The sequence below is a fragment of the Apodemus sylvaticus genome, chromosome 2, assembly GCF_947179515.1.
Source record: "Apodemus sylvaticus chromosome 2, mApoSyl1.1, whole genome shotgun sequence".
Classification (NCBI taxonomy): domain Eukaryota; kingdom Metazoa; phylum Chordata; class Mammalia; order Rodentia; family Muridae; genus Apodemus; species Apodemus sylvaticus.
The window spans coordinates 57,626,208-57,638,861 of NC_067473.1; the positions used below are offsets into that span (position 1 = coordinate 57,626,208).

Here is a 12,654-nt window from a genome sequence, read left to right on the forward strand (position 1 = left end):
ACGCCTGCAGGGTGACATTGTGGACTCTTCAGGTTTTGCCGTGGTAACACTTATGGGGCATTCCTTTTGAACAGTGCCCCTTCCCTTGATGTCTACACTATCACCCTTCTTGTAGATTTACAAGTATATGGCCAAAGGAACAGCTCCATGTTTCCTAAAAGGCCTGGGGAACACATACCGGGTGCCTCTCCTCTTTCCCTTTCTGTTGGTCATTTTGGTGAATTACTAGAAGATGGCTGCCATGGCTGAAAGCCACTATGCTCTTTTGAGGAAGAGGTTGGTAAAGGAGTAGTGTTCCCGGGAGACTATTCCAAGCTCTCTGTTTCCCTCCTATCTTCTTTGATCTTGTCTATTCACTGAACCCAGGGCCTTGCTCATTCATGCAGAGAGCATTTTCTACAGCTGAGCTACACCCCTGGGCCTTGTATTAGTCTCAGTGCTTTCATTTAAGTTGCAAAATTTAGCAAGACATCAATAGGCCTGGTTCATATTGTGTGGTGCAGAGTTTGAGAATGTGAAGGAGCAGGGCAGTAATCTGAAGGAAGAGCTGTACATTCCATCACATTTTAGAATTCAGAACTGCATTTTGATGGTTTGGGGAAACAACTGCTCCAAACAGTATCTGTCTAATGCTGATGCGATGCCTCTAGGAAGTGCTGATGCTGCTAGATATAGTCTGCTGGAGCTCCACCTGGTTATCAATCTCCTAGATGCCTAAGACCTCCAAGATGGATAATAAAGAATCATCAGCTTTGCTTGTATTTGATAGCATGCAAAGAATTCTGATCAAGAAACATTTTAAAGTAAAGAGGAAAAAGTATGTGTGTAGGTAACTTAAATATTTTCAAGAAATCCCTTAAATAACGTGGTGTGTGTGTGTGTGTGTTTGTATGTCATGCAGTATGCATTCAAACCTGAATTTGAAACTTATAAAGAAAAAAATGAGGCAGATGAAGAGTAGAGTACCAGTTGTACACAAAAAAAAAAAATTATGAGACTGAAAGACAAAACCTAGCTTGAGGCAAATAGGTTTGTTGACTGACATGGGAGATAAGTTTATTTACCTTTTAATAGAAGCAGTTTGATGACTTCATTGCTTGCTTGCTTGCTTTTTCTTTCTTTCTTCCTTCCTTCCTTCCTTCTTCCTTCCTTCCTTCCTTCCTTCCTTCCTTTCTTCTTCCCTCCCCATCTCTTCCTCCCTTTGCTCCTTCCTTCCTTCCTTCCTTCCTTCCTTCCTTCCTTCCTTCCTTCCTTCCTTCCTTCCTTCCTTCCTTCCTTCCTTTTTTGTTTCTCTCTAAGACAGGTCCTTTATAAATAAATTTTGCAAAGCACACCCTGTATTGAGTATTGAACCATGGGTCTTGTGCATGATCTGTAATTATTCTACCCTTCAGCCCCCATCTACAGCCTTTTCAACATAAACCAAACCAAAGTACATTTACCACTTGTAGACATCATGGCTAGGTAGCCCTGATCCCCCCAACCCCAATTCATGTCAATCAAAAGAATTCACTCCACTTGGAGTAGCATAACATGGAGAGAAGCTGGGAATGGTAGCAGCTGAATTTCATTTAAAATACAACAAACAAACAAATAAACAAAAAAGGAAAAAACAAAAATTCTATGAGGCATGGTGCTGGTAGAAGGGTATCTTCCAATTTCTGAAGTAATATCCACCTTTCTATATTCTAAACGCTCTGCAACTAATTCTCTCAACAAAACAGTGTTGTTAACTGTTACTGCCTCAGCATGTGAGCTTAGGGATTACTTCCTGCACTGAGGAACCTTTGATATTTCAGCTAATTACCAATTAAGAGCCATTTGAGGAAGGAATATAAGTCCTGGTTGGCATTGCAAAATCAGCTTTAAGACTTGTGATAGCATCAAGAAAACAGCAATTTTCTACTTTGCAAAATACGTGTTAGGAGCTTGAAATAAACTCCTGCTAGCAACTCCTTTAAGACAATTAGATTCTTGGTGACTTAGGGTAGTACTTAATGGAAAACATGACTGCTACTTGCTTCAAATCAGTTAATCTGAGGGCCAGTGTGTGTGCATTTCATAGTTTGAAGACTATCTAGATGAATCTCTTTCTAATTTGTCTGTGTGTGTGTGTGTGTGTGTGTGTGTGTGTTACCTGAGTGTATGTCTGTGGGTTACTTGTGGGGTCTAGCACCCTTGGATGCAAGAAGAGATTATCAGATCAGTACACACACACACACACACACACACACACACACACACACACACACACACACAAAAACCCATGTTATTTAGAGGATTTCTTGAAAATATCTAAGTTACCTACACATATACTTTTTTCTGATCACACACAAATTTAGTTTTCTTATATTTGTTTTGTGAATGTATTTGAGATATTTTTTAAAATGTTCATTTATATAGCCAAATAAGATTTCTCTATGAAGATCTTAATTTTTTAAAGATTTTTGAATTTATTTTATGTATTTGTGTGCTCTATCTGTATGTATACTTTCCTGCTAGAAGAGGGTACAAGATCCCATTATTGATAGTTAGGAACCACCATGTGGTTGCTGGGAATTGAACTCAGGACCTCTGGACGAGCAGCCAGTACTCTTAACCACTGAGCCGTGTCTCCAGCCCCCAAATTGTATGTTTTTTTGGTTTTTGGTTTTTGGTTTTTGGTTTTTTTTTTTTTTTTTTTTTTTTTTTGAGTATCTTCTTCATTTACATTGCCAATGGTAAAACCTTTCTCAATTTCCCCCTCCCAAAAGTCCCCCTCCCCAACGATTCCCTACCCCTCCTCCCTCCCCTGCCTCCATGTATATGCCCCTCTACCCAACACAGTCTCACCTCCCCCCTAGCTTCCCCCCTCATCTTTTTCCCTTTGTTGTGGCCTCTATTGAGCCTTTACCTGACCAAAGACCACTCCTCCCACTGATGTCCAAAAAGGCGTTCCTCTGCCACATTTTTGGCTGGAACCATGTATACCCCTTGGTTGTTGATTCAGTCCCTGGGAGTCTTAGGGTGTCTGGGTGTCCAAAGTCATTGTTTTTCCCATGGGGCTATATACCCCTTCAGCTCCTCCAGACAACCCTCCAGATCCTCCGTTGGGACCCCAAGCTCAGTCCAAGCTTGGTTGCTAGTTTCTGCTTCGGAATTTGTAAGACTCTGGCAGGGCCCCTCTGGAGACAGCCATGGCATGCTCCTTCTGGTACATGCTTCTCATCATAGTGTCGGGGGTTTGCTGACTATTTATAGGATGAATCCCCAGGTAGGGCACTCACTGGGTGGCCTTTACTTCAGACTCTGATAACCAGGATTCTATCTCCCAGTGTTACATAAAATAGTAGTGTCTTTCAGCCAGTAGGGTTTTTTTTTTTTTTTTTTTTTTGTCTTGGTAACAGTACAGCAAATAGGATTTATATTCGTTTTATAATCTGGGATTCTTTAAATATAACTTCTTCCTTCTCTGTGTCCCTCCTCTCCAAAGAAGACACTGAGTAAAAGAAAAGTTTTAGCCTCAACTTTGCTATAACCTTGAGCCACTTACTCTTCTTGGACTTTTCGTTTTCATCTTTGCCATACATTGTTGACGAGATAGGCTGGATGGTGTCCTTTGCAATAACTGTCAACGCTGTGGCAATTTTGAGGCAGCCCTTGTGATTATGCAATATTCACACAGATAAGCTTTGTTTGCTTATTCATAAAATGTCTAATTAGCTAAATCTCAGTTTCCATTTTTCTTGGAAGGAGGTCCTGATGACAACTTAATTGAAGGTGGAGGAACAAAATTTGTTTGCAAACCTGGAGCCAGAAATATTACTGTCATATTCCATCCATTACTGAGGTAAGTCATCTCCTATGATGTACTTATCTGTGATCAATATTCCCATTATTTATGCTGATGTTCTGGGTGCCAATAGTTCAGCCAGCATTCAGTCAAGTCATTAAGACAATGAAACTTGTTTCATTTTGTAAGGTTTCATAATGAAAGTTAGTCAATAGACCAGATAATGTGAGCCCTATAGCTCTTGTTCTTGGAAGAGCTCACAGACACTTTCATTGGATTTTCTTTACTTTATTCTCTAGTCCTGCCCATCCTGTCCTTTCCTCTGCTTCTTTCTCGTATCTCAGTGGTTTGCAAGCCCGGGCCACTTGGAGCATCTAGCCTGCTGTCTGTGTTCATAAGTACACATTTGTTGACCACAGTCTGGCTCCCATGTCCATTGGTGGCCTTATTCTGCCTCTGTACTGCCAACCGAGATGAAGCGTCACAGTATAACTTATGGCCCACAGGCCTGTGGCATTTTCTCTGTAGTTCTTCATGAGAAAAACAAATTACTGACGCATGGTGTGTCTTACTCAGTTACACTGATGACTCTGTTACTATCCCTTGAGATTCAGCAAATCCCTGAACAGATGTGATTTGTATTAACCTATATGATATGAAGAGTTAGATGTGTGGTCTTGTTTCTTAGAATATGATTTGATGGTGAGCAGAATAAAATCTGTTACATATTTATAATTATACTAGATTGTAGGAAAGAAAAATTCGTGATTCTTCCACAAAAATTATTCTAAGTCCTAAGCACAGGTCCTTTTCTGCCAGGGTTAAAAGAACAATTGCTCAGCAGTCATCAATGTTGCCTTGCAGTTAATTTCTAGAAATCTGTGTGCATGACAGAGTTAAAATGATTTTCAAACCTATGGAAGGCTAACATGCTATATTTAACACTGAATTTCATTAAATTTATTCTGAAAATACATAAAGAACAAGCATTATACATATTAATGTTGTAACATGGTGTTCTCATACATATAATAATGTTGACCGCCCTCTGCCCCCCAATCCCAGGGCAAATACCTTAGACGTTTATCTTTTTTGGGGAGGGGGAAAAACTCCAAAATACTTGTTTTAGAAGAACACAGCATTGCCGCAGCCCTCCCGCTGCACAGCTGTGTACCTGTTCTTTCCTTTCCTGCCTCTCTCACCATGGCTTCTCATTGCCCTGCTTGCCACCCGAGCTCCCCATTCACCCTACAGGCTGCTGGCCTGCATCCCACTCTTCCCGTTTGAGTTGAATTTTTAGATTACACAACAATGAGATCATACAGTTTGATCCATGTTGTCACAGATGACAGAATTTCATTTTTTTGTGACTTAATATTATTCCATTGTATATAACTCACATATCTTTTATCCAGTCATCAGCTGAGTGGAACCCTGGATGTTTCCACTCTGCCTTTGGCTATGATCACAGCATCGGAACTGCCGGATCATGTAATAGTTCTATTCTTAATTTTGTGGGACCTTTACACTGGTTTCCATAATGACTGTATAAACTACTGATGCACTCAATGTGCATATACTAGCCAACATTGATTTGTAGTATACTTAAAATGGTTAATAAAGGAAACTAATATTATATGTTTCACTACAATTTATAAAAGTAACTTTGGATTTGGATACATAATATAATATTACTTTTCTTTGTGACTAACCATTATATATTTGCTATAGTTTATGAAAATAAATAGAAACTTTAAAATTTTTTAAATGTTGTATCTCAGAATAATATATTAACTTTCTTTTTTTTATTATTTACTATGAAACTAAGGTATTTTATAGATTATGCAAAAGAAAGATACATATTCCAAACTCCAGTCTGAATGGAAAATTATAATGTCCAGGAATCACATTAGCCTGAGGAACTATGTCAGCCAGGATTAGCTGTGAGTCAAGGCCTCCTCCCCAAGAGCAGTGGTCCGGAGAAGAGAGAAATTTCCCAAAGAAGAATTAAGAAATTGGATGGGAGGTTTCTTTGCCATAGAAAAGCCTCCAAAGAGAGAGGCTCCTTACTGTTTCTGAAGGAGGTGTAGTTTTTGGAAGGATGATCTTCACCATGCAGAAGCAAACTGAAACTCTAGCCATCACATCCCAGTGATAGGATAGATGAAGAACAAATATGTCCCTTGGTTTTCAAGGAGGATTTCTAGACGTTGCAATGCATCCCTTCCTTCTTCCACCCCTCGCTGTGCCTCTCCCATCTTTCTTTTACTCTTTCCTTCTGTCCCTGCTTTCCCTGTAACATGGCCACATCTAGCTGCAAGAGAGTTGTACTGGCTGGTTTTGTGTCAACTTGACACAGGCTGGAGTTATCACAGAGAAAGGAGCATCAGGTGAGGAAATGCCTCCAGGAGATCCAGCTGAGGGCAGTTTTATCAATCATGTGATCAAGGGGGGAGGGCCCCTTGTGGGTGGTGCCATCTCTGTGCTGGTAGTCTTGGGTTCTAAAAGAGAGCAACCTGAGCAAGCCAGGGGGAATCAAGCCAGTAAGTAACATCCCTCCATGGCCTCTGCATCAGCTCCTGCTTCCTGACCTGCTTGAGTTCCAGTTCTGACTTCCTTTGGTGATGAACAGCAGTGTGGAAGGTGTGAGCTGAATAAACCCTTTCCTCCCCAACTTGCTTCTTGGTCGTGATGTTTGTGCAGGAATAGAAACCCTGCCTAAGACAAGAGTCAAGTATAGATGTTGTTACATAAGTGAGCCACTCACCTTTTCCACTCTACAGTATCTTTGTGTGTCTTCAGTGGAAAGCCAGTGCATGTGGTTTTGAAAAGTTATTGTTCCCACTTACACTGATATTTGTGATTTCCCAAGATATTAGGTCAACTGCTCAGGTTGATATATTAACTTTCTAAAACTCTTGCTGGAAGTAAATTCACTTAAGAATCACAGGATTAAGAAGAATAAGAGAATATTTAGTTTTTGATACATATTTAGTGTTACCTATTATAATGTTTAACCTGTTTATTTAACAATATTGTTCACATATACCATGACTTTGTTAATTACCTTACCATTTGTTCTGCGGTTACAGTTGCTTTTTACTTCGTGCCGTTTACTGTTATGAAAGAGGAATGTTCTAAATTTAGTTTCACTCTGAACTTTGCCACCCTGTTTTGCATTCGCTTCTGAGAATTAATCCCTGGTGTTTACATTTCTTCTGAGTATGGAGGGCGGCCTGTGAGGGGAGAGCTCCACTATCTAACAGCTTTCAGCCCAGCACTCCCCCTGCTCTGCTTGAGAGTTGTTTTACTGTGTCAGACTCCCCCTTCTCTGACCCACTCCATCTGTATTCTAATTCAGAGTTGTGAACTATTGTTGACAAGACCTGATCACATGATATAATTCATCATTAATTCTTTTCTTTATATATCTCTTAATGTAAGTAACACGAATATTATGTGGCTTAACAGGTGAATTGATTCTTTGTAATCATGTGATAGTTGCAGGTTTCATGTTAGCCTGTGGCATGATGTTAAACCTTGCTCCTTACAGGCACTATTGAGTTCCAGTTAAAATCTACTAAGAGGCTTATAAGATTTCAAATGGCTAAGTCCCTTAGTACTGCTTAATTTTCCTTATTATTTTCCAACCTTTTCTAAGTGTCCATTTTTCTTAAGTTTATAAATTAATTTTTGTAATTAGAGAATTGACCTGTATGTAAAGAGTATATTTCTACACGTTAATTTTTATCATGAATTAACTCTTTACTAATAGTTTTGTTAATAGACTGTTCAACCATATGTTCTTATCTGAGAGACAATATATCCAAATGAGACCTACAGAACAGAAGAATGGAAAGATATCAGTGGGTAGGAGACTTGAAATTTAAATTGAAAACTCTGATAGGGTACACTGGCTTCTTTCTTTTACTTTTTGTCACCAGTTATTTAGTGGGCTCTGCTTTTATGTAAGGCTTAAGGAAACAAGATGAGACCACATTCTCTTTTTTAAAAAAAAGATTTATTTATTTTATGTATATGAATACACTGTAGCTGTACAGATGGTTGTGAGCCATCATGTGGTTGCAGGGAATTAGGACCTCTGCTTGCTCCGGCCCTGCTTGTTCTGGCCCCAAGATTTATTTATTGCTATATGTAGGTGCACTGTAGCTGTCTTCAGACACACCAGAAAAGGGCATCAGATCTCATTAAGGATGGTTTTGAGCCACTGTGTGGTTGCTGGGATTTGAACTCAGGACCTCCGGAGGAGCAATCAGTTCTCTTAACCACTGAACCATCTCTCCAGCCCCAGACAGCATCTTGTCTCTGAGGTGCTTGCTGGGGAATTTGCCAGGAGGTAGAAGTTAACAGGTCTGGATGCAGCAGCTATTGAGAAGGACATGAATCAGTGGAACCTTTTATACTTGTCAGGGAAGATAAATATGGAAGGTTGTGAATGAGCCACTTTGACAATTCTTATAATGACATATTCTATTACCTATTAGTCACCGTCTTCCTCCCGCTGTTCTGGAAAGGTTTTCTACTTGGGAAACCAATGAAATGATTCTATTCCTGACTCATCCCCAATTTTTCCTAATTTATTATTGCAGTTGTTTTTGTTTATGTCTTAAATCATGATTATGAGGTTCAGAAGTACCTTTCTTCACAATGGCATTTATCATGAATTAATTAGTAACAGCTAATATTTGTGCTAATAGACTGCATGAGCTTCCTTGTGACTTTCACTGGAAGGGAGGCACATTTTCCTTCACTGCTCCCACTCTCTAACATCCCTGGTACTCTGTCGTCCTGAAATGCTGCATATGGCTTGTATACTTCATTTATGGAGACAGTGCTTTGGAAACCTCTGTTTATCTGGCAGTGCCTTCATTAGTGCCTAGAAGGTTCTGTACTGGAAACTGAACTGCCCGAAACTGAACTGCCCTTCTGCAAACATCACAGAGTTGATTTCCATCATTCTGTTTGATAGATTCCCAAAAGCCATTTACTCTTCCCTCTCATGCAATTATTCCACATGCCATTCCCTTCGGGGTAACCCCATAATCTCATTTTCACAGTCCTCATAACCATGGTGGCCTCATCTCTTGGAAATCGGAGGCAAATGTACTGGCTCCCACTCATTCACCCCATTTAACTCCCCTGGCCCTTTTGTGTTTATTTTTATTTTCTTTACTGTTTACTTTTGGTCAGTCTTTTATCGTAAAAAGATTAGGTATAGAATCTTCTTGTTTGCATTCCTCTCAGCCTACTGAAATGTTGTGAGCAGTTCGACCCCACTGACAGCTTACACTGAGAAGAGGTCATCTCATCTGTTTTTCTGCCTATTGACCTAAATAAGAAAACCATATAGAGACAAAATTTTTTACTGCGCATTTTAATTTTCATTGTATACTAGCAAAGAGTTGATGAGTCCACATGTTGACTTCTGTACTTTAATGTTTATGACTCTGTGACTGGGAAATTCCTTCATATTTCAGAATCCCAAGGGCCTTAGATGTTTAAAATTAAAAAGTAAAGTGTCAAATGAATTTTACAGAGTCTTAATTCTTTTGCTGGTTAGAGAATCTCAGTCAGGAAGGTCTTTGTGAGAGCATGTCTTTTAATTGGGCCTGCATATTTGAGGCAAGAAGCCCTGGCCGAAGGACTGCAGGTGAAAGGGGAGAGGTGCCTGTCCAGGAACCACAGTGGGCTTGGTGGGCCAGGGTGTGCTCCCAACCTTCTCGGATGGAGGATGCGAAGTGGGAACTTGTGCTCAACGTGGTTCGAATGGAAATGACTTCCTTTTGCTTGAGTAAGGAGGGCATTATATAGAGACTTACAACAGAAATTTAGGGCCAGGCCAGTGGCACATGTCTGTAATTCCAGCACTGAGGAGACAGATTGATACATTGAGTTTGAGACCTAGACAGACAGGGTTACACAGAGAAACACAAGTACACCACACACACACACACACACACACACACACTCTTGAACTACATTTGTGATTTCCAAAGTCTTGCAAAGTATACAGAAAGCCTAATAATACTGGCATTCAAGGAACATTATTATATTAGGACTTTTACTGGACTTGAAGTACTAAAGAGCTCTTGTTAAGGACTAGGTCAGTATAGCTGAGTGTATATGGTATGTATAGATTAGCATAGTTTACTGTAACAAAAATGGTATGTGCTTCCTCTCAATGATGTATCTAGAAGTAGAATGTGTAATTTGATGGTATTCTCTAGTGCTATTTTGCAAATGCTATGTAGTAAAAATCAGGATACCCTGAAGTGTTCATCCCACCTGTGACTTCTGATATAGCATACTTCAAAAAATACTTATAAATTCTTCTTTTTTGTAACCGCCAGCGGCTACATGTGAACCAGGTTACCTGTTGAAAGAATCTTGGGGAACAGGGACACAGACAAGGGATTTGAGTCAAGCCTAGGATCCTGGTCAAGACTGCTTTTAATAAATTGAAGACAGGTTTTATAGACATTTGGGGGATCGGCCAACCCCCCAGAAGTCGGTAGCTTCAAAGGCGGTGCTGTGAATCTTCTGGCTCCAGGTCTCAGCGGGTCGTCTGCCTTCTGCCTGGAAGCTCAGGTGAACGCCGGCCTGGGGGCGGTGTCGATAGCCGAGGTGTGGAGTCCCTTTGTTTGTAGAACAAAGGCCGGAGGTAGCCATCGGAAGAGTTGGGTGCCCGCTAGCCAACTAGTTGCAGGGGGGGAAGGGTACAATTCCCCCTTAATTATTAAATTTAAAACCACTCAGTGGAAATGATTAAGTTCATCCAATGGATGACGGGCATTCATCAGTGAGTGAAAGCATTGGCCACAGCCCCCTTAAGTGTTACCGACATCTTTTTTCAGGGGGGGGGCTAGGCCGCCTTTTTCAGGACGGTCTTACGATGTCAAACCCCCATGCAGCTGGGCGTGCTTTTCAGGGAAACTCGGAGCCAGGAATTTTTTCCCTTTCCCTTGCAGTGCCTCGCCTCGCACCTCAACTGATGCCCATGTTTGTTGTGACAACAAACACGCATGATTCCGAGTATCAAGCAGCCTCATCTCCGAGGACTTCCACTGGCAGAGTAAATTCTCTGCGGCTAAGCGTTGGCTAGCTGAAAAGGCAACCCATCTTCCACCTAGGGCCATTGCTGAAGGAATTTCGTCTTCTGAGTGTTATCTGCTTCAAATATAAAAGGAGATTAAGAGAACCTGTCTGGTTAGTCTTGGGAGGTCAAACCGGTTTTTGGTTTAATTGAAATTCAGTGGCCTCAGGGAAGAGCCCTGGCCGGCAACTTAGTTTGCATGAACACAAAGGAACTATGCCTCCCCAAGCAACTGGGAGGTGGCTTGAAAAACAGCCTTTGAATTAATTATACTTACCTACAGTTTGGGGGTGGAATCCACTCAGGCAAAAGGCCTGGCTTGCAACTTAATTTGCAAGGAGACAAAGGAACTATATCTCCCCAAATGAGTGGGGCGGCTTGGAAAACAGCCTTCTGACCTAAATATACTTACCAACCGTTTTTGGGGTCGAATCCACTTGTCTTACCAATCTTTCTGGCAACCAACGCGCCTCGTCCTGTTCTTGTGAAAAAACGCATACCGCGCCTCTTCCCCATATCAAAACGGGGTCTGGGCCTTTCCAAGAATTATTTAAAGGATCCCGCCACTTAACCATGGCGTAGGAATTGGAAGTAGCCGGATGCCAATGCCTGTCAGCGGCAGACTGGCCTTCCGCATCCGTTTGGAGAAAATTTAAAACGAATAAAACAAAGGCAAGATGTGACTTTGGGGACCGAGGGGGATATAAATTTCCCTTCTTAGTTTTAATAAGCCAATTTTTAAGCGTGCGATGGGCGCGCTCCACTATTCCTTGCCCCATTGGATTATAAGGAATTCCAGTTTTAAGTTTTATATTAAATTCTTTACAAAATGAGATAAAGTTCTTACCAGTGTAGGCTGGTCCATTGTCTGTCTTAATGACCTTGGGTACTCCCATGGTATTAAAGGCTTGTAAACAATGATCAATTACATTTCTAGAGGCTTCTCCGGTATGCAGGGAAGCAAAAATAAGTCCTGAGCACGTATCAATGCAAACATGTATAAATTTTAATTTCCCAAACTCCGCATAGTGAGTTACATCCATTTGCCAAATTTGATTGGGCACCAGGCCACGTGGATTAACCCCTAAATGGGGCACTGGTGCTAAAGTGAGACAATTAGGGCATTGCTTTACGATCATTCTAGCTTGTTCTTTTGTGATCTTATGGCGGAGTCTCAACGTATGACTCGAAAGATGAAATTTATCATGATCACGTTTTGCCAATTCTATGGGTGTGAGTGCCAAGACTTGACCAATTAGTGCTTTGTCAATGCATTCATTGCCCTGAGCCAGAGGTCCAGGGAGACCCGAGTGAGATCTAATATGTCCTATATAAAAAGGATTTTTTCTAGCAAGAATGATACCTTGCAATTGTGAAAACAAGGATCCAGCTGGCGTATTAAAATTAAACATGCCACAGGTTTCTAGTTGCGGTATCGAAAATGCAACATAAGCACTGTCAGTAAAGAGATTAAACGTACTATTTACAGTTTGAAAAACACACAGCACTGCTGTAAGCTCTGATAACTGAGCAGATAACCCAGGCGTTTCTACGACCACCTGTTGATTGTTAACACGATATCCGGCTTTTCCTTTTGATGAACCATCTGTGAACACTAGGAGTGCATTCTGCAGCGGCTGTAGAGATGTCATTTTTGGAAATACGACCTCATGCATATTTAAAAACTTTATTAACTTGTCTTGAGGATAATGATTGTCTATACACCCTTTAAAACCAATCTGAGCCAGCAGCCAATCTGTGCTATGCT

The 12,654-nt window shown here is 40.9% G+C and overlaps 1 protein-coding gene across 2 annotated transcripts in view; it reads left to right on the forward strand.

Annotated features, from left to right (window-relative positions):
- The window catches only part of Exoc4 (exocyst complex component 4), a 772,455-nt gene that overhangs the window by 351,420 nt on the left and 408,381 nt on the right, over window positions 1–12,654 (forward strand). For both annotated transcript variants that reach the window (XM_052173402.1, XM_052173403.1), the window contains exon 10: window positions 3,733–3,829. In XM_052173402.1, the coding sequence (XP_052029362.1) occupies window positions 3,733–3,829 (97 nt within the window). The remainder of the gene's footprint in view (window positions 1–3,732; window positions 3,830–12,654) is intronic.